This window comes from Pipra filicauda, unplaced genomic scaffold (assembly GCF_003945595.2).
Source record: "Pipra filicauda isolate LSUMZ 115617 unplaced genomic scaffold, ASM394559v2 scaffold94_size2452230_pilon, whole genome shotgun sequence".
NCBI classification, from domain to species: Eukaryota; Metazoa; Chordata; class Aves; order Passeriformes; family Pipridae; genus Pipra; species Pipra filicauda.
In genome coordinates, this window is record NW_024105142.1 from 1436101 (window position 1) to 1457270 (window position 21170).

Below are 21170 nucleotides of genomic sequence, written 5' to 3' on the forward strand. Positions count from 1 at the left end.
TACAGTCAGCTGTTGCTTGTGATACACTGCACCATGTTCCAACAAGGGCTTTTTCCATGCCAACTGCTCAGGGCTTTGAAGGGTAATGCAGCAAGGTAAAAAAAATTGCCACTGTTCACAGATTTCCAAGCTGTGAGTGACAGTGTCATGGTGAGGGACTGATCTGAAACAACCTTTGGTTTTGAAAGCAACCTTCATTTCTTTAAAATTCCTGGAATGAGAGTCTCAGATCCCATTTTGACTCATTTTCAAAATGAAAAGCATCACAACACAGTCCTACAAGGTAAAATGCCAATTTTAATTACTGCATCCCTGAACCTTTAACTCAGCTACTGCTTTTGGGAGGTTTTTCATTGTAAAAGCCACATTTTAATCTCTCTCTGTATCGTAGCAACAGTCTGCATGCAACTTCACAACTCTACTCCGAAAACTCCATTTTGTCACTGAGTGGGGGGGGGGGGGGGGGGGGGGGGGAGAAGAAAATCTTGAAGTAAAATGCAGTAAGGAGAAGTTGTATGGTATGTTACACAGCGATTTGGCGTGTCACCTCGTTTTTTTAAAAAAAAAGCTATAAAAACCACGTCAGAGGAAGGTTTAAACTTTTGGTGCAACAGACTGTTGCTGGGTAAGCAGTAATTACAGTGTATTGACCTAGCACAAATGGCAGCAGAATACATTAGAACAGCACAACACACCCCGCTGGTCTCAATATATCACCTCGGGTACCAGCTGAGCATCATGACGAGCTGTACACAGTCGCTGTAAGGAACCACTCGCGATTGTTTGCAGCTGGAAAGCCTTTCACTTGCAGCAGACAAACAAAATGAATCATACAGCTGGCCTAAACCATACACAAATCTAGCTACCGTGTTCACTGCTGCTGGGGAAAGGAGAAGAGTATTAAAAAAAATAAATCCAATGACAGAACTAGTTGAGCGGTTTTGGTGATGTTGTCGGGGTCTTATCTCCTCCCACAGCATTCACAAAGTGCGCTTTTTAAACAAACAAAGAAACAAACAAACAAAAAAAATCAACAGACTCCGGCATGCCCTGTTTTGACCAATTCTGCAGCATACAACAGGCTGGATTTTAAAATGTCAACTAGTTACCAATCGATGCTTGTAATAGGAGATTTATCAGGAGTCAACTTCTATAGTTACTTTACAGTTCTGTGAATCATGCACTGATACTCTTGAAAGCACACAGGTAAGCTTCAGTGTATATTTTTGCAGCAGTCAAGTTTTTTCCCCAATTAGACTTGATTTTTATTAATGACTTTAAAATTACAGTTTGACTGCTGAAATTCATTATTTACATTGCAGAATACTTTTGAATTGGTTAAATCCCTTGTTTTTAGAGGGACTTTGGGAAAACATTTGAGGGCTTTCAAATAAGACTTTCGTTCCATTTCCCTTTTGCAGTGAAGAGGCAGAGTCAGTTCAACACACCAGAATAAAATAAGAAAAAGAAAAAACAACGAATTAAAGTAATATTCAAACCACAACATTTAGTTTATCTACATCCAGCTCAACAGCAACATTTATAATATCAATAATTTTTATCAGATTTTTTTCTTTAGGGTACCTTTTTATATGTTCTGATTATTTACAACTGTACAAGCAAAGCACACACTTCCAAGTGCACATATTTAATACAGTATTGACTATTTGCATTTACAGGTTTTTCAACAATCTGAAAAAGATCAACTGTTTAAGATCTTTAAGGTATATTACAAAAACTGCTGCTAGTTCCTGTACTACAGTATGTTTACCCAGTAAGACCAGTGACAATAGATACATACTGTAACTGAGTAATTCTGTATTCCATTCATGCTAACCCTCCATGGGGTCAGACCTCATTAACTCTAAGCTGTCTTGTACAAAAGTTAAGGCAAAGTCATTTTCAAGTTTAAATAAAATTCAAGTCTTTAAATATTGGATGGAAATAATTCTTTAAAAAAATCAGTTGTTTAAATAAACATTTTTGTGGAATAAACTGTACTGTCATAGTCAGCAGGAATGAGTTTTGTCTGAACTTCCTGCAGTTTAAACATTTAAAGAAAAACTTTAGGCATCTTAAAACAAAAATAATTTATATTCAACTTTATTAGAAACTTGCTAATTTAGTGCATCCTTGTCCTTCAGAAAGCGCATCACTCCTAAAGTAAATAAGTGTGAGAAACCTCATCCCAGAGGTAAATATCAGGGATCTCTTCCTCCACCACACAAAACAAACACCACTATCTCACATCTTGAAAAATTTAAATCCATATGCCAATGCTCGTAGTTACAGGAAGATGTCAACACAAGGCTGACTAAGATATGAACTCTTTCAAAGAGCACTTGGGGCAGAGCTTAAAAAAAAGTCTACACAGAGCACAGGGGTAACCAGAATATACAGCGCTGACTCAGTTAACTCCCTTACAAGCACAGGGAAGCTAAAGTTATCACAAGAAGGCTACACTGCTTTCTCCTGATAACATCCACTCACTAACAGGCTTCACCATCATAGAAGCTCACAGACTTGATTCTTTCTATTCACAATGTGCTTTGTATTTGCAAATTATAACATCAGTTTTATTCTGGAGTGAGAAGATGGTTACTTGCTTGCAGTAAGTCAAAAAAAGGAAATATTTTAGAAAGACTGCTATGGTGCCCCGTAGAATTAATTTTGTGTGTGCAAAACATCAAAAAAAAGATTATTTTTTTAAAAAATACTAGAAACAGCTACTCATTTAACCTAAAAGTGCAAGTTCATTTGCTGACACTTAGTACAGCAGCCCAATAAAAAAAAAAGTCTTCAAGGTCACATACTAATTTGTAAAATATGTTCTACCTCCTTGCACTCTACACACTAGCTGCCGTTATCAGTCTTTTGGACACTTTAGATATGTACTTGCAGACCTGTTTATTAAAAATATTGCAGCAGCACATTTCTGCTTAACAGTTTAGAAAAAACTCACTATACAGAGCTTGCACTCACACAGCCACAGAGAGGCTTAATAAAAAGTTGATTTTGTTTTTTAAAGACAAATATTTTACACCTTGGAAAAAAAAAAAATCACACTAAGCTTCACCTCCAATTAAGCACCAATCTAAATGTAAGGTTTAGAACAACTATCCAGAAATACCCAGAAAAATAGAATGTTTGTTCAAGAGGGGAAAAAGTACTTCACAGAAAAATAACTTGCAGGCATTATTATATGCCCAGTATCACTGCAAGCTCCTAACCAGCAACTCATTCTCAGGTATCTTAGTGGGAACATGGGTTTAATTTGTGGGAAGTAGACCTCTTCTCAAATCCCCCCAAGGTGTTAGTTTCACTGAGGAGATTTTGGAGGGGTACTCTGTTCTTTATTTAAGCGTTTGCCAACGGCTGGAGGGGACGATCTGCGTCCTGACTGTCTCCTCTGGTCTTTGGGTTGTCCAGGATGTGACTTTGCAGGAGGAGGTTCTCTGTTTTTCTCTATTGTTTCTGTGGGCTTTCTTTCTTCTTTCCCACATGCTACAGTGTTTGGCTTCTGTTCTTTCTGGGGTTGCAATGTAGGAGGATCCTTAGTTGTTCTCTGGCAAATTTCCGCATAACTAGGTTTTCGCAGTTCCTGTGAAATCGGAAGCAAACAGGACGGAGTCAAACAAAGCACCCTGAGAAAAAATTAATTGACTTTTATGAACAAAAAAAGCTAAAGTCCCTGTCCCCAAAGACTGCTGTACTAAAATATACAGATGAGGGCTTGATTATGAAGTTTACAGAAGTTGTATAAGACAATCAATCAGAAGACAAGGTAAAATGCAAAACCGTGTTCCAGAAAAATGGAGTACCGGCATAGGGCAAAATAACTCCCATTCAAACAAACTCTAAACCAGCTGAAAGATGATGAATACTCTTGTTTAAATATCAACATGTGTACTAATGCTTCTACCTCAAGTATACTACCAAGGAGAGGATTTGGGTAAGGAGCTATCTTTTGCACTGTTAATTGCATAATTATATCATGCAAGTGATCATGAAGCCATCAACACACAAATTTAAAGCTGCTGGGCAAATTCAGGGTTGCTGGACTCACATGATTAAGCAACACTGGGTAGCAATAAATACTCCGTTAAATGCATCAAACTGTATCATTAAGAAAAAGTGAAGCAGTAAGGTCACTTACTATGGCAGCCCCATTGACTTGTACCGATTTACATGCAGTACTGAGTGAGGAAGAAGAAAGTCTTTCTGTACTCTGTGTCTCTCTCTGCTGTTTATCCACAACCTTGGGGTCCCTGTAAGCATTAGCAGGAAGCAAGGCTCATGAAAAGTGAAACTTCAGGATAGATCAATGCTCTAATAATAGGTCTAAAAAGTTTGAGTAGGACTATAAGTAGTTATAGCTATAATTTGCCTAGCACATGATGACTAGCATTGCTTTTTAAAATGTTATCAAATTTTAAAAAGTATATTCCCGTGGAACTTGACACTACCTGTAATTCGTGATGTTCTGATAGCATTTGGTTATTCAGTTATCTTTCCCCTGATACTGAAACACCTCAATTTGATTTCCAGGTTCCAAATAAAGTGTTACAAAAACTTTCTTTACGGTATGGACATCAGTACTGCCCACAGGACCATGGGTTTACTCTCCATGCTTCAGAGCTAGCTAAATACAAGACAGTAAGGTATTCATTAAACTTCTAAATACTTGCAGAAACCAAAACACAACACTAAACTTTGGTCTGCTAAAAGACTATTATGATTGAGTCACTGTTATGATATTGTTCAGAAATTAAACTTTATTGCCTTTACTACAAGTACAATACACAACAAAATATTACTTCTTTCACTGATTAAGATTTTAATAGCTATTTACATTGTTCTGCCTGATGAAAGGAAATGCAAATGTGATTCAGAGCAGAAGAATTATACCCATGTAATTAAGTGCTTACTCAGAAGACTGGGGTGGCGAAGGAGACCTTTCAAAGGTCCTGGGCAATGTAGAAGAAACCGGTAACAACGGCTCTCGAGGAATTCCTGACGGAATAGTGTTTGTACTTGCATCCACATTAATGTTCTGAAGGAGGAAAAAAGGTACAGAAGGACAATCATAATATCCAATTAATACGGTTTGCCTGAAAATTAGCACAACCAGGAAACAGCTCACAATTTGATTTATAAAGATAAATTAACTATAGGAAGGTACAGAAGGAGCCAATATATGTATTATAACAAGTATGTTATTTTTTTCTTTTACATTTATTTAGAAACACAGACAAATAAATAACACACTGCGGTTGTTTCCAAAAAAGTTATAAGCTTAGGTCCCTTTGGGACATACCTGGCTGACAAACTTAGTTAGAATCATAGAATCATTAAGGTTGAAGAAGACCTCCTAAGATCAGAGTTCAACCTTTGATCGATCATCACCTTGTCAACTAAGACCATGGCACTATGTGCCACATTCAGTTGTTTCCTGAACACCTCCACTTCCCTAGGCAGTCTGTTCCAGTGCTTAATTACCCTTTCAGTGAAGAAATTTTTCCTGATGTTCATCCTGAACTTCTCCTGGTGCAGCTTGAGGCCACTTCCTCTTGTCCTGGCCCTGGTTTCCTGGGAGAAGAGATCAAGCCCCACTTGGCTACAACCTCCTGTCAGGGAGTTGTAGAGAGCAGTAAGGACTCCCCTGAGCCTCCTTTTCTCCAGGATAAACAACCCCAGCTCCCTCAGCTATTTCTCATATGACTTACTCTCCAGACCCTTCATGAGCTTTGTAGCCCTTCCCTGGACATGCTCCAGCACCTCAATGTCTTTCTTGTAGTGAGGGACCCAAAACTGAACACAGGATTTGAGGTGCAGCCTCACCAGTGCTGAGTACAGGGGGACAGTCACTGCCCTGGCCCTGGCCACACTATTCCTGATACAGGCCAGGATGCCATTGGCCTTCTTGCCCATGCACTGGTTCCCGTTCCACTGGCTGTCAACTAGAACACCCAGGTCCTGTCCCACAGGGCCACTTTCAGACACTCTTCCCCCAGCCTGTAGCACTGCAGGGTTTGTTCTGAAAGAAGTGGAGGACACAGCACTTCACACCTTGTTGAACCTCATACCCCCTAGCCCACTGATCCAGCCTGTCCAGATAACTCTGCAGAGCCTGCCTGCCCTCCAGCAGATGAACTCTCCTGCCCAACTTGGTGTCACCTGTGAACTAATTGAGGGTGCCCTCAATCTCCTTGTCCAGATCATCGTTAAAGTTATTAAACTGGACTGGTTCCAATATTGAGCCTTGGGGAACAACACTAGCAACTGGAACCAGTGAATTCTTTCAACCTGGAGATTTTGCACCTGCTGGTGACAAAGCAGGCTTTGCATCTGTTCATGTAACCACAGGCAACCTATGAAGATAAAAGTCTCCTAGAGCCATGCACTAAGAACTGTCTTCTTCAAAGCTCTAACTGCATCATCCCAATAGCTGGTGCTAATAACCCCAAACCTTAAAAAAAAAAAGTTTCTGCAAACGGGGATCTGACCATCATTTAGAAGTCCCTTTCTTATGCTATAGCACAATTTGGTACCAAGCAAAAGAGGTTTTTTCCATAGCCCTCAAAAGATTCTGCTAGTGCCAAGTGATACTTGCGTAGTGCCAAATTGTACTTCCAGATAAAGACCAAATAGGTTCAAGATGCATACAATGAATTTAAATTGGCACAAAATAAGAAAAGAGAAAGACAACTCTGTATCCTGAAAAATATTTCTCACATTTAAAAGCATTTTGTTTGTTTTAAAGGGTGCTCCAGTCTTTGTACTGCTTGTGACCTGTCTGACTCTAAAACCTGAAAAGATTCTGGTATGTTGAAGGGAAAGCAATGGAAAAACACAAGCACAGAAGGAACAAGAGAGTCATTCCTTTCCCCCAGCCCAGCCACTGTTCAAAGCGCATAAAACCTAAGACTCCTGTGGTCACTGTTTTAAAATTAGGCAGCATAGATTATTGCAGTACATCTAAGCCTAGTCTGACTCAAAGGAAAAGTAAGACAGTAAAAGGTGGATGTTTAGAAATAAAAGAACAGCTTCTATAGTTTTACTTACTATAACAGTGTGTGCAAAGGCTTGAAGTTGCAAGTTGCTGAGCATTCTGGCCCAAGTGCATCAGAACTTGCAGGTACACAGTTAAGTGTGAATAGTTTCAAGCCAAGCAGACATGCAAGTGCTGTTCCTTGTCAAAACAGCCCTTGATCTCACGTGTTGCATTTCCTAGTTACAAAATGTGGGATCATTACCACCTGCCATTCCCCAGAGCTACACCTAGAAGAGCATCACAAAGCAGAGAGCATAAAGATATGATGCTTGGATAACTACTGTTGAAAATTATTGACTTTAGCCTGCTCAGCTTCTGTACATTGAATTTGCCCATGTATAAAACAAGAGCAGCACTGTGTAACTCTACTTCAGTGCTCTGTAACTCTACATCAGGTGACATAAAAAAATATTGAGATCAAAGCGAAAAGCAGACTGTATACATTGGCAAGATTCTGATGTTAGCTCAAACACCTTTGTAAAAGAACACAATTGCTCTTTGGAGCCAGTTGCCGTTACCTTATTCTTTATTTAAATGCCAACAAGGAAAGGCAGCATAATCCCTTTCCTCCGTACAATGGTACAGAATAACTCCTGTAAACTGGAAAAATAAACTTCAAAACTGAAGCTTTTTAATGTGTCAGTGCATTGCACTATCACAAAACCTCAGTACCTGACTGATAGGAAGACTGCCTCTACAGGGGAGAAGTGTAAGATCTTTACAATAAGTACAAAGCAAGTATTAGATTTGTAATGGGGGAACAAGGGGTTTTCAGCTGCAGGACTAATAGCAAGTGCTGGAACTATATTTAAATCATGAAATACAATAGTCAAAAAACACTTCACAACTAATAGAGGTATGATACCTTAAAAATGCATAAGTCTTGGCCAAAAAGAGCCTATAATCTGTAGTACTGACAGTAAGTTAAACACTGCTCTTACCATGGCTCTGAACTGCACGTTCCCCCTAAATGCAACCCTGGAACATAGCTGCCCCTCTTACCGCTTGCAGGACACAGAGCAGATAGTTGTATGTACAATCACTGCTTTGGGTGCAGGCTGCCCTGCTGCTTCCCCCCTTCCCTTGACCAGAAAATACCCCGTATCCACCACTGACATGTGGGCACCAAAAAAACCACTTCTGCAACAGGCTGGTTTTAGAGACGACACATAAGAGATTTTGGTGTTTCACCAGGTTGATTTGAATTGCTAATCCAGGGGTTAACTTCTTCAGTTGTGGTACAGCTAGAAAAACACAAGTTAAATTAGGGCTAGCAAAAAAAGCCAATATAGACTTCCATGGCCTAGAGTGTTCCATAGTGCAGAGGGCTATATGAGTCTTTCTGGAGGAGAACATACTGTCACTCACAGATGGCATGGCAGAGACAGTTCTAAGAATGAAATCTATGAACAGCTACTGAACATTAATTTTCAACTGCATCTCTACTACATCTATAAATCAGTGGTTGCCAAGTTATCCTGGTGTATTTTAATCTTTCTGAGCAATATGACAAGACAACGCTGGGATCCAGCTGGTTTTGGTAACAGTTTCTGTTCCAGCTATGATGCCGTGTGTACTGAGATCATGTGGGCAGCTTCATTATTTTGGTGCTTAAAAGTTTGTCTCTGTCACTTTAAGCGTTTCATATACAACTTAGAAGTCTTTCAAACAGGAGGAAAATGTATCACATACTTTTCACCTGAGTCTATCAAAAAGCCAGAGGCAGTTAAGAACAGCAAAGAGCATATTTTCTAATCTCTGCTATTAACATCTACTTATTATACTGGTGCTCATACTCCACACCAAAGAGAATACGCAAGAAATTCTAAGATGTAAGAGAAGAAGGCAGCAACACATCATTTGACAGCTGAAAAGCATTCCTTACAACCCACGTAAAACCACAAGTTATTTCCATCCATAAGCCACCAAATCTGAAAACAACAGGTATGCAACTCGCTGGTTTCCCAAAAAAATGAAGACCCATACTCACTCTTTCTTTTGATGTTCCTATTACCACATTGGACAGTCGGTTTTCAAATAGGTCTTCGGTCTTCAAATTGCCAGCAGCCCCGGGTAATGGAGGAAAGCTAGATAAACCCAATTCAAAGCTGGGAGATGGAGGTTTTACGGGTGGTGGAGACTGTGTTTGGCCTCTCTGGAATAGAAATAACATGTAGAGGTTACTGCACTAGATGACAGAAAAGACATGCAACTCTAAACTGTATTTTGCACTTGATTTATATCAGGGAAGCCCTAGAGAACTCCGAAGAAAACTACACAGTACCAAGGAATAGATATTTTCCTTTTCCACTGCTGCCCTTGATATATGTAATTATTATTTAAATGGGGTGGCATATGCATAAGCTTTAGTGATACTGGTATAGTAAGAAAAGTCTTCTCACAGACCCTTCCTTCAGGACAGACACACTGACATAGAAAGGAAAACACTGGTTTAGGTGTCATGATATAGTGAAAATATAAAGCCCATTTATGTGTAGTTGGTAACATTCTAAATAAAAGACAGGAGTCAACAAGAATCTTATTTTCAGATTTATCAAGAAATTGCAAGACAGCATGCCTTGCATGTAGTACAGACAACAGCAATTTTCATCTAATTACCATGAACTTATATGGTCACTATGTAAAAACGCAAAGATAAGTGTCAAAACTATTTTTGAAACAGAGAATTCACTAAAAAAATCACTAAGCCTATGAAGAAAAACAATGCCCCAGGCAAAAAAACCCCCAAAGATCAGTGGGCTAAATGCAACCATTATGCAATAGAGACAGCAGTTCAGGAGTTACAAGTACCACAATTAAAGATCACTTGAGAGGACTGCTTGTAAGGATTTATAAAGCTACATTCTATTTACACGGAAAAAATAAAATTCCTTTCGTAATATGCTGTAACTGAAGTTACCAATTAACTCCACCTGCACCATGCAAACAAAGAAGTAACTGTTTCTTGACTGTGCTCAGGCCTGTGCTAAGATGATCTCTGCCACAAAATGCCAAATGCAAAGCACTCTTTGAAACAGCTCCTATTTTGAAAAGGAAAATATGAGTATATAGTCAAGATGGTCTGAATGGGAGAACAATGCTTCTGACAAAAAGAGCAACAGATACAAGACCACCTTTGAGTTCTTTTCACAAACTACAAATTATGTCAAAAGAAGTGTGCGTCAAGAGGGAAGTGGGGAAATAACAAATACAGAGGCAAGAACAACTGCAACTCCCAGGACTGCTACTGACCCAGCATTACCCCCAGGACATGGTCTAAGAGTGCTACAGCAACCAAGACTGCACACCTCCAAAACTGAAGTCTGTGACCTTTGGCAGGTCATCTGAGACTACACTTATCCAGCTGAAACTGCAAGAGGAAAAGCTTGGGGTTTTTTAAGAATCATTCTTCAAATCATAGCACTTGCTTTTCTTCAAGTGGACTGCAGTTTTGCAATAGAAAGTGCTTGTATGTTACAAACACTTAAGTTACACAGTTGAGTCCTAAAAACCCCAACATAGTAAGAGTCAAATGGCATTAGCATCTTAAACTAGCAGGATGAGGGAAGAGTTGAATGAATTTTAAGCTAATTGCATAAAGTTTCTCATGTTAATTTGTTACAAGTTGAGTAATTGGCTTATGACTGTAGCCTCAAAAACAATCTGATCAAACAGTTCCATCTTCTTTCTCATGCAAACATGCATACTCTCTAAATTTTTCCTTTTAAAGAAAGATCTTCTAAAGAAGTCATTACTCCATTCAAATACAACTGATTTTAGTGACGTCCTGTGTACACTATCTAATGGCTAAAGCATCACACAAGAACTAGGATGCTGGATTAAATTATTTCCACAGTCTAAAGGGGTCAAATTTTAATCTTTTGCTTCAGAGTGTGCTCCTTCCCACTGTACACAGTCATGTGTGTGCAGCAGCTCTCACCTGTGCTCAAGGTACATCACCAAACAGGACACTGACGATTCCTGAGCCAAAAGAGACTAAGGAATCTGGCTGCACAGGCTGCAATTACAGCCTAGTGCTGAGAGAAGAGAACCGTGGGTCTCCAAAGAAGTCACATCTTCCTGTTTTTACACTCAGAGTTAAAATAATCTTTGCAGTCAGCTCACTCAGAAGTGCCACTCTGCTCAGTAATCCTTTCACTCCAGTCACTCACACACTTAACCTGTACCACTTCCTTGTTCTTTCAAATAAAGAAAAAAGTTAATAGGAAAACCTCAATCTAAAAATTCAAGCGGCTTTGAAAGGGCAAAATAAAGAAGTCCAGGGGATCCTACATGTAATCTGATCTCACTAGCTTTGGGAAGGTTTGACAAGAACTAAAAGCAACCAAAGGGAAGGAATCACTTGCTAAACCTTCATGCTCCTTTATCTAAGTTCACTAAGGCTACTCAACAGCAGGAGCCACAAACACACAAATGCAATGATTCCAGACCTATAGGGAAGTGTTATGGCTCATGCAGTGATGTTATTTTACAACTGTAACATGAATAAGGAAATAATCTGGTTCAACTTCATGAACATGCCAAGTGTGGCAAAAACGAATTGCAGAGAAATTACTGGTTTTATCACATCAAACCTTAAATCCTATAACAAAAAGTTTATTCTCTTCTACAGCCTTTGAAAAGGCTATATTGGTATATTAAGGCTATTTTGGTATTAACCTTGAATTTCAGTTCACCAAAACCACAATAGTTCAGTAGTGTCAGCATACCCTTACCAAGTGGCTCTTGAAGATGCATTTAAGAAACAGAACCACTTCATAATTAACATTTCTGCTACACATTATGACACCAGGATGTATGTCCTTTAACACCTACATGAATGTATAATAATGAAATATTAAGTGTTTTGAACTTCAGCTTAGCTGTTTAGCTCGCCCTGAATGTGAACACTGGCAAGTTGAAAAAGTAACACTAAGATGGAAATTTTTTGCTACTGTAAGAGTAATTTTAACTTTGTCACCCACTACTCCACCTAATATCCATATTTTTGCCTTATTACCCTACATTTATTATAGATGAATAAGATCACAAACACTCACTGTAAACTTGTCCTCCCTTTTCTTCCGGTAGCCATATGAGTTTTTCCTAAGGGAAAGAAAGCAGAAATCAAAACCTTGCCTAAAAATGAATGGAAGACAGTTAATGAAACCAAATGAAATTAATTCAAATTGCTATTTTATCCATCTTCATTCTAGACAGGTTATTAAAAAATGTTTTAAGGAAAAATTCCTAGCAACCTCTCGTTAAAATAAAGGTACAGATCTTATGCAAGTCAGCATAAGAATACACTGGTTACAAGTAATTCCTGTGTTAAAAGCATCTCAGTGCTGGTTACATAGAAGGGTTAGACAAAACACTACAATATCCAAAGTAAAAGTTTTAGGATTTTTTTTTTTAATACCAATGTAACCTTCCAAATATAGCTAACTATTTTCAGTTCAGGTAAAGCTCCTCCAAAACATTTTCAGCACTTTTCCCCCAGCCCTGTTTCAGGTTAAGCCCCTCCAAGCAGGAGTTCAAAATTTGCAATGCATTTTAATTTGGTTTCAATATATTTTCTAATTTCTTTTGTTTGACTTTTATTATTCTAAACGTATTAAATACTGAAACGTCAGAATATAAATCTAAGTACTGACTACTCCTGTAAATTTTCTGTAGTCTATAGTTTGAGTAATCTTGTTTCCTAAGTTCTTAATCATACTTTCATCCATTAGTTATAACACAATTTGGCAAATTAGATTTAGAAAAGTATTACAGTACTTGCACAAAATCCCCACTTAATTTTGCAATGATACAAGTCTAAAATAGGATCATCTGCAAAACATTCAACTTATCTTCCAATTCAGTAAGTCACTCAAAATATGATTTACTTAGAGACAAACACAGCCATTATCAAAGCTGCACAATGCTTTTATAAAGTGCTTATTAGAACCCTACTGTATTTAACAAGATTCCAAGATAACCCTGTTAAATTCTCACATTATTATTGGTACCACTGATTTTCAGCTCCCCAGATAGTTGGTTTTCTTCTTTGTTTCTTTGCTTTTTAAAACTACATAACAGTAGTTTCCCTAGTTGCATGTAGCCCTTTCTCTTCGATCCACACCAATCCACCATCTTTGTTCTGTCTATGTCCAATTTGGTCAAAATTCTGATCTTTTAACTGAAAAGGTTAAGAATCAGCACTGCTAGTAGAGGTTCAGGTGCACTGCTGAACAGTAGAATGGGCAGAACTTCCTTATTAAAGTCAAGCAAATAATATACAAAAACTTTCTTATACCAGATGAAGAAAGAAGGGAGGATCAGATCTTACGGCTGTACATCGTTCATCAGTTGCCATTAATGATTTTCATCTGGTAGGAAAGTATGCAAGTCCACTTTGCACCTGTACTTCCTCTGAAGTACTTTCCAAGATTTTATTTTTGAGGAGACAATCTCATCTTAAAGCAGTATTGAAAACAGTCACAATACCACACCTCTGCACTGAACGGAGTAGTTTAAAAGCAGCAATACTTGGCTGTTCAGAGGACAACTACAGAGTGCACTCACCTTCCTCTCCCCAGTCCAGGAGACGAGTCAACGCTGGTCTGTTCCATCCGCCCAGTTCCTACTTCCCTCTTGGTGTAACTCGTAGTAGCACTCTGCATCCGTGTCCTGCTTTGTCCCGGCTGCCGCGTCTGTGGACTCCTGACGCCATTGATTAAACGATCAGCAGAAAAGTTGAATATTGTAGGACTGTCTAGAAGCCCAGGTCCCCTCTCTGCACTGGGTATTGTATGTCGTATATGAGACTTGCTAGGATTCCTATAAATTCAAAAGTCATTTCAACATACATACTAGGAGAGATCTTCTGAGGCCTAAGCCTGTACACAGGATTCAGAAGAAGCAAGATCTTTAGGCCTTTATTGTGTATTTCATGTATAAGAATGATCAACATTCATTTTAACAGGTCAGGTGAATTATCAAAATGAACCTTTTCACTGTCTATTTTCAACTAAGCCTTTACCTAAAACCTACTTGAAACGGAAAATACTATATGATTAATCCTGCTGATCATGTCGTCTCTCAGAATATTTCAGCTGAATACCCCAAATCATGGAACAGACAAGTTCTCAGCTTTCAGACTGTCCATTTACATTTTGAAACAGGACCCCCATTAACAACAGGAGCACCATCTGCCCTTTCGCCTCACTTAACCTTGTAACAGTTTCAGTTTCACAAGTAACCTCAAGGTAGCTGGTGTTACTAATATAAGCAGATGAAAACCCCACCTGCCACATAATACAACAGCTGTACATTGTTAAAAGATAGCTGAACTTGCCTGTTCCTGGGAGGATATTGTCTGAGTGTTGTCAATGGAGAAGCAGCAGGCTTGAAGGTTGGAGATGTGAACCCATTGATAAATCCAGTATTTGGAAATGGTGTTACCTAAAAAAACATATTGCATGCTCATCACTATAAGGAAAACCAGTATTATTTTTTCTGAACCCTGTATTTTACGTCATTCCCTGCAGGACAGTACTTAAAAGATTGGCTCAACAGCAATAAAGCATTTGTCCAGTGCCTTGTAACCAACTTACGGATGTTGTTTTTTGAGAAGACAGCCACTACACATATTCAACTCCTGATAATTTAAGAGGATTGAAAAACATCAAGTCAAAATTCTTGGAGCTAAGTTAAATAACTCTCCTATTTCACACCATCCTATACAGGACTTTGGAGTACACAGATACTTTTTTGTCAAAGAATCTCTAATCTACATAGTCTGTAATTGTTTTTCTAAAAATGCATATGTGAATCCCCCCCTAAAAGGAAAAAAAGTCTTTTTAGTTACTCATTTTACTTCCATGTGATACCTAAATAAAGCCCAGAGAATAAATGGATGTTAAGTGGAGCTCTGATGCTTTTCATATCTTACCACCTTATTCCACATGTGAAATACTGTCTTCTTGTCTGAAAAAGCAATATTAGTAAAAGATTTCCTGGCGTGGGTGCCTATCAGTGTCTTGTATTAACAAGATATCTCAAAACCTGAAGCATGTTCAAAGTAATTTTTCCAACCTCACTAGCACACTTTTGTCTTTTTTATTTAAATGTACAAGTGAGTTTCATTTAGGACATGTTACTTTTAGCATCAGCAAAAGCTTGCTAGTCTTCTCCCCCTGAAAATAACTACAACGCAGAACAGTAAGAATCTTTCTACACTTTATTAAATGACGAAAAACAGCTGGGAGTAACACCATCTCCTATAAAGGTGTCTTTAAACCTGACCGAGCTTTCTTGCAGAAATTAAGACAAATCACTTATCGATGGAAAAGAAAATTTAACACCAAAGCTGTCATGTGTCAAACTACTGTTAGCCTAACTCAGCATGCACGACAGCAAATTCTACCTGAGACTCCACAAAAAGGCCATCAGGAGAGCAAAAAATCTCTTTTAGGAACAGAGTTTCATCAAAATACTGCTTTGAAGTACTTTCTGGTTTCAGAGTTACAACTTAAATGCTGCAAAATTCCATAAAAGCTAGTAAGCCTGAATAACAAGAAGACACTAAACATACTAAAGGAAAACAAGTTTAATTCACTGCTTAAAGGGACCTTAGCAATGGTCAACCCTTCTTTCTTTATAATGATGGATGATCCTTTTGGAAGAAAAAAATGCTTGTTGGGTTTTTTTTTCCATTTTCCAATAGTACCAAAAGCATCTCCACAGAAGTCATCTGCCTCAAACATACTTTTAAAGTTTTTTTTCCCCTCCCAAGAAGGACAAACTAGATATTTTCTCAAACCCTATTAAGTACATGATGAAGAACTAGGTGGTTTTAGAATTGAGGACATGTGTTGCCATATTCTAGTTTCAGAACAAAAATGGTATGCCCACACTACTGAGTGTATTCAACCTCAAATTAGAGATGAGAGAAAGTATTGTTAGTGCTTATGCTGAAGCAGAAGAGAGAAATTTCTGCTACAGAGACCACAGAGTTCTCAGAATATCCTGAGTTGCAAGGGACCCACAAGGACCACAAGGCCAACTCCTAAGAGAATGACTCATACAGGGATCAAACCCGCAATATTTTCATACAAGTCTCTACATGCAAACTGTAACCCTGTCTCATGAAAATTATTCCTGTGTCATGGCTCCTCATGGTCCCTGTTCTCCTTAAGTGATTTCTATTCAAATATAGCTTTTCCTACAAAAGAATCAAGAAACATCATGTTACATTCATGTACATAAAATGGAACTAACCAATGACAATACACTGCAAAACAGTGGGAGATAAAGCTCAGACAGTTAATTTTCTGTTTTGACTAAGAAAGGTACAAGCTCTTTAATGCTGGCAAACTTGTAATGTCTTCCCCAAAGGACAGGACTGGTAAGTTTTCTGGAACACAAGAAGTTCCAGGACAACATAAGGTAGGTACACAGTATGCTGTGGCCAATTAATCTATGTCTTCTACAGCAGTCTCACCCAGCTACTTCAGTATCCCATAGCAAGACTGCAGTAGTCAGTTTATCTAGAAGAACATTCACATTCATTGCTGCTTAGCAAGGTAGTTTTTGCCTTCCCCTGCAAGGGCTCTGGTTACTTTCCCTGCCTGTGAAGTCTTTAGCACACCAACTTTTTAATTAGCTTGCTATTCAGTACACAAGAAGTTTGCTCAAGTTTGTTCAAGGACATGTTAATCCTCTGCCAAAAAATCTTTAAAGAACTTCTAATTTTGAGCATTGCTACCCGTGTTCCTTTAAGCTGCAGGTAAAGAGGCATTTCCAGAGGAAAGAAAGAGGCTCCAGCTAGGAACCCTTAGTCTCCCAGTCATTACAGGAAACTATGTTCCTGTTAGTTTTTGTAGAATAACAAAGGCAGACTAAAAGGAGCCAAGGTAATTCTGATGGGACTGTCACAATGGAGAAGATGGAAGCAGGACTGCAGGATGAAAAGGGTGTCCCATTAGAATATATAAGGATTATTGCTATCACTCTAGCTTTAAGGCTTACCAATAGCCTCCTTAAGAAAATTTAAAAAAAAAAAAAAAAAAAAAAAAAAAAAAAAAAAAAAAAAAAAAAAAGGTAATTTAAAAGTGATCTTTGTAATTGGCAAAAGTAATTTTATTTTTTTATTGCGAAAAGACGTTACTTTTGCACAGAAAATATTTTGCTTTAAGAACATGACAAATAGCATAATTCAGCATGTCAACCTAGAGTCTAATTTCCTGCTAGAAGATCAAGATATCACATTATCCTTATCTATCTGATTCCATTAAGTTTATTCTGTACATATCAGAATTGCTTTTTCTGGTATTCACATACATATTCTGAAGATCTAATTTCTAAAGAAGCTTTAACCCACTGCTAAAAGAAATTCTTACTAAGATTTCTTTTGGTAATGCTTAGTTAATAATCTTTACTAAAGAACAGCCTCAAAAAGAATCACACTCCAGCCTGAGACCACATACAATTTCAAATAATCCATCTTTGTACACCATGGCAAGGATTCTGAAGGACTGTTTTTCAAGAAGAATTAGAATCTTAAACTCCCCTTTTCAGGACACATATACTTCCTACACCACAGTACTTCGTAAGAAAATAGTACCAAACTTTGAAAAGAATAGAACTGCTTCACAATCAAGAGACTTACCAATGAAGGGTCAAGGTAGCTGTGTGTGGCTGACCAGGTCTGTGGGCCAATTAAGCTGTACAATGGGAAGTGCTGCTGGGGACTGTATACTGGAGGTATGTAAAAGGATGTTGTGTAACGCTGCTGCGTGTAGAGGTTCATATCCAGAGGTCTATATCCATTCTTTGGCAAAAATGTGTTTATAGCTATTGCCTTTGCTTTTATCCTTGCCTGCAAAGGAGATGAGATTATTTACTACAGCATCCTTTCCAATTATATCAGGATGGTTCAAACCAGCAGCTCTCAAATTTTAAATGGACACTTGTCAGTAACTGCTTTCTGCTTCAAGGACAGTAGGAACAGCTCAATGCTTTCCTGCTGCCTGATGCTGGGCTGCATATGCCACTGTCAGAAAGGAGGAAAAGGAGAAGTAGCATTGTATGGGCTACATTTCAAAACCCAACTCCAGGTCACGTGGCTCCTGAGACTGTACCATTTAAATTTATATTAGAAAACACAGTGAACGCCACAAAAACCAGAACAAAGCCACAAGCTTCCCCCCAAACCCCATAAAGCTCTATTTACCTTAATTGGTTTTCCTTGGAAAGTTTTCACTTCTTCTCTAAGGTATCTGTAAGCCTTTAAAAAAAGTAATTATCTTATTTGTCACATATAATTTAAACACAGGAAACTTACATTTTGACAGGCTGAGCCTACCAATAATTCCTGGAGTGTCTGCTAATGTTACACTATAGAAAACTCATATATAATCTGCATTCACCTAAATTTAGGTTATCATTGCAGAAGTGCTTCAGTAGCATTAAAACAAGACTTTAATGGTTATGACTGAAGCATTTCAATGGTTCACCCAAAATATCAATTTTCACCCAAAATATCAATGTTCTCTGTACAAAAAAAATCGTAGCTTTGGCCAGGACACCAAAGATAAAGATGAACAAGATAAAACTCTTAAGAGTTATGTTTAGTAGCACTGATAGTACTAGCTCAGGGGAAGCATTACTGTTTTTAGAGGTTTGGGTATTATTCTTTTTCATTGTTACGCATTTGTAATACTGTTTAAGACCTGTCAATTCACCCTCATCTTGTCCTTGTTTACTGTTACGTTCTAATATGCTTCAAAAAATAGTGTTACCTGCTGTGCATCGGCTTCAGATTCAAATGTGATGAACCAATTGTCATTATAGGCAAACTCACAGTTGATGAACTTAGGCAAATTGTCTCCTTTGAAAAGTGCTTCAACCTCCTGAAGAAAGTGGTTTGATAACAAGGTAGAGAGAAGGGATGGAGAGAAGAAAACATCAATTTGAAGTGCAAAACTTTGGAACTCCAAGCAAGAAAGAGAGAAAGTACTTTCAGGCTTACAAAACAGAACTGAGGAGTTCAGAACACCTGCAGCAGTGATAGCTCTCTCCAATCTACCTGCTAGCTAGGAGGAATTCAAACAAGCACTGTCTAAGGCCATAATGCAAGAGAAGTTGCCTGCTCCCTTTAAATATGGGGGGATAAACTATTTAGGCCATAGAGAGACATTTAACCTTGGTATCAAGTGCAGAAAGATGTCTATTTCTCTTCAGTCCCTAAAACCATGGAGCCTCACAAAAACCCGTGCATATGGCACAGGACAGGAGAATTCTGCCCTTTCAGCAGAAACTCAGAGATAAGCTTCAACTCAAATGTCTACAGACTCACGTATTTGAAACAGGGTTTACGTTACCTCAAACATAATCTGTTAGTTTCTAGAGAAAACACAAACATTGGACTTCATATTTTAATTTATTTACATATTTTTTGTTTTTCCTCACAGAGTTGAGGTGAGCAGCATCAAAAGGCAACACAACTTGGGAGGCCTTTACAGTATTTTGGAACTTTGTTGCTTAAATAAAGCCTGACACTGCTGTACCAGAAAATGTAGGCTATTAAATCTGGCCAGGTAAGTCTAGATTTTTTCAGTCTGGCAAATTTAAACACAATGTATAAAACACTTCACTTGAGACAAATTCTTTTTGAAAATAAAGACTCCTCAGAACTTTGTCTGAAGCATTTAAGAATGACCACCCAGGGGTAACACATCCAATGTGACAAACTGATGACAGCAACAAAAATAAATATATCTATTAAAAAAGAATCTACAATACTAAAAGCTAGGCAGTCTTTGAAAGGTTTCATTTCACTTGGAAAGCTAGAAGGGGCTATTATCTTTAAGCTACGTACATAGCAAATATCCAGCTTTTTCCTTCCAATTCATTTTATCATGTTCCTATTTATTAAGGCCTCTTATTTTTTTGTAGTAAGTTTTTAAAGTGCAGTACTTTGATTTTTTTTCTGAAGACTATCAAGAAGAGCAACTCTTTCAGAACCTTTACTCTTCCTTGTAAAATTAAACAGAGGGAAAAATAAAATATCTACCTATCATCAAGAATCTGTGCCTTCTCCTCCTTTTTGAAAATTCAGGATTGTTTAATCTACAGCCCCATAATCTTTTCTAATATTCCCATTAGTCATAGTCCTGCCTACATCAGAGTTGCATTGAGGATCTTTTAAAGAATCAAGTTCTCTACTGTTGCACTCGTTCCACAAGCCAGTGGAGATCCTTAAGTGACTTATTTACAGCTCTCAACTCAGCATTATGGACATGTTTGCAAAGCTTTAAGTACTTTACTTGAATAAGCTTCAAGATTCAACAGTGGCATTTTCTAGGCTAAGCCTTATCTTCCTTCGTCTTTTTTGCTATTTATCCACTAAGTGCATATGGATAAGGCAGTGCCCAAGAAAATGATGGCAGCTCTACCAAAGACAGCACTGTCAGTTTCTCAGTCCTCTGCAGAGCTACAGGTTCTACCACAGCCTTCCTATGAGCAACATACTCCTATCAAACATATTTATTTTCCAAATAAACACAATAAACTAAGCTTCGGAAATGCTGAGAGAAATGTAATATGCTTATTGAAATCCGGAAATCTAACTTCTAAATCCTAGGGGAAAAGTATTCTTTACATAACAAGGAATCACTTACTTCAATGGGAGTAGATTCAGGTACTTCACGTAAAATCACAATACAGCGATTCTGATTTGGCCTAACTTTTTCCCCCTTCTCATCCACTTGAACTAAAGGCAACGCTAAGAGAGAAGAGACAAGAATGTATTTCAGAGGTCAGCAATCATAATAGCTTTGCACACCAAAAGATGCTGTGGACACAGTTATGCAATGCAATGCAAAGCTTCAAATACTTTCGAACATTAAGAAATGAGCAGACGATGACTGAGAATACTTTCAAACATATGAAACCAAGTAGACATGTTCCTTATAATTTCCACACTCTTCCAGCCTAGAAATTCCCAATTCAATACTATTTTCTTCTAAAGCACACGTTGAGTCATGTTCTTTTTTGATTCTTACCCTAGTGGTAACGTCCACCAGCCTTCTCTGAGAAATTAATCACAGAAACACATAATACCAGG

General features: G+C 38.1%; 1 protein-coding gene across 4 annotated transcripts in view; it reads right to left on the reverse strand.

Annotated features, from left to right (window-relative positions):
• Positions 1-1481: 1481 nt before the first annotated feature.
• The window catches only part of LARP4B (La ribonucleoprotein 4B), a 55886-nt gene continuing 36197 nt past the window's right edge, over positions 1482-21170 (reverse strand). For 3 of the 4 annotated variants that reach the window (XM_027720737.2, XM_027720738.2, XM_027720739.2), the window contains exons 7-17: positions 20725-20828; positions 18844-18954; positions 18276-18329; positions 17712-17921; positions 14397-14503; positions 13625-13879; positions 12115-12160; positions 9045-9209; positions 4929-5053; positions 4157-4268; positions 1482-3601 (exon numbers count right to left, since the gene is read on the reverse strand). In XM_027720737.2, coding sequence (XP_027576538.1) covers positions 3320-3601; positions 4157-4268; positions 4929-5053; positions 9045-9209; positions 12115-12160; positions 13625-13879; positions 14397-14503; positions 17712-17921; positions 18276-18329; positions 18844-18954; positions 20725-20828 — 1571 coding nt within the window. In that variant the 3' untranslated portion in view covers positions 1482-3319. The remainder of the gene's footprint in view (positions 3602-4156; positions 4269-4928; positions 5054-9044; positions 9210-12114; positions 12161-13624; positions 13880-14396; positions 14504-17711; positions 17922-18275; positions 18330-18843; positions 18955-20724; positions 20829-21170) is intronic. The other variant, XM_039391361.1, reaches the window with a different exon arrangement.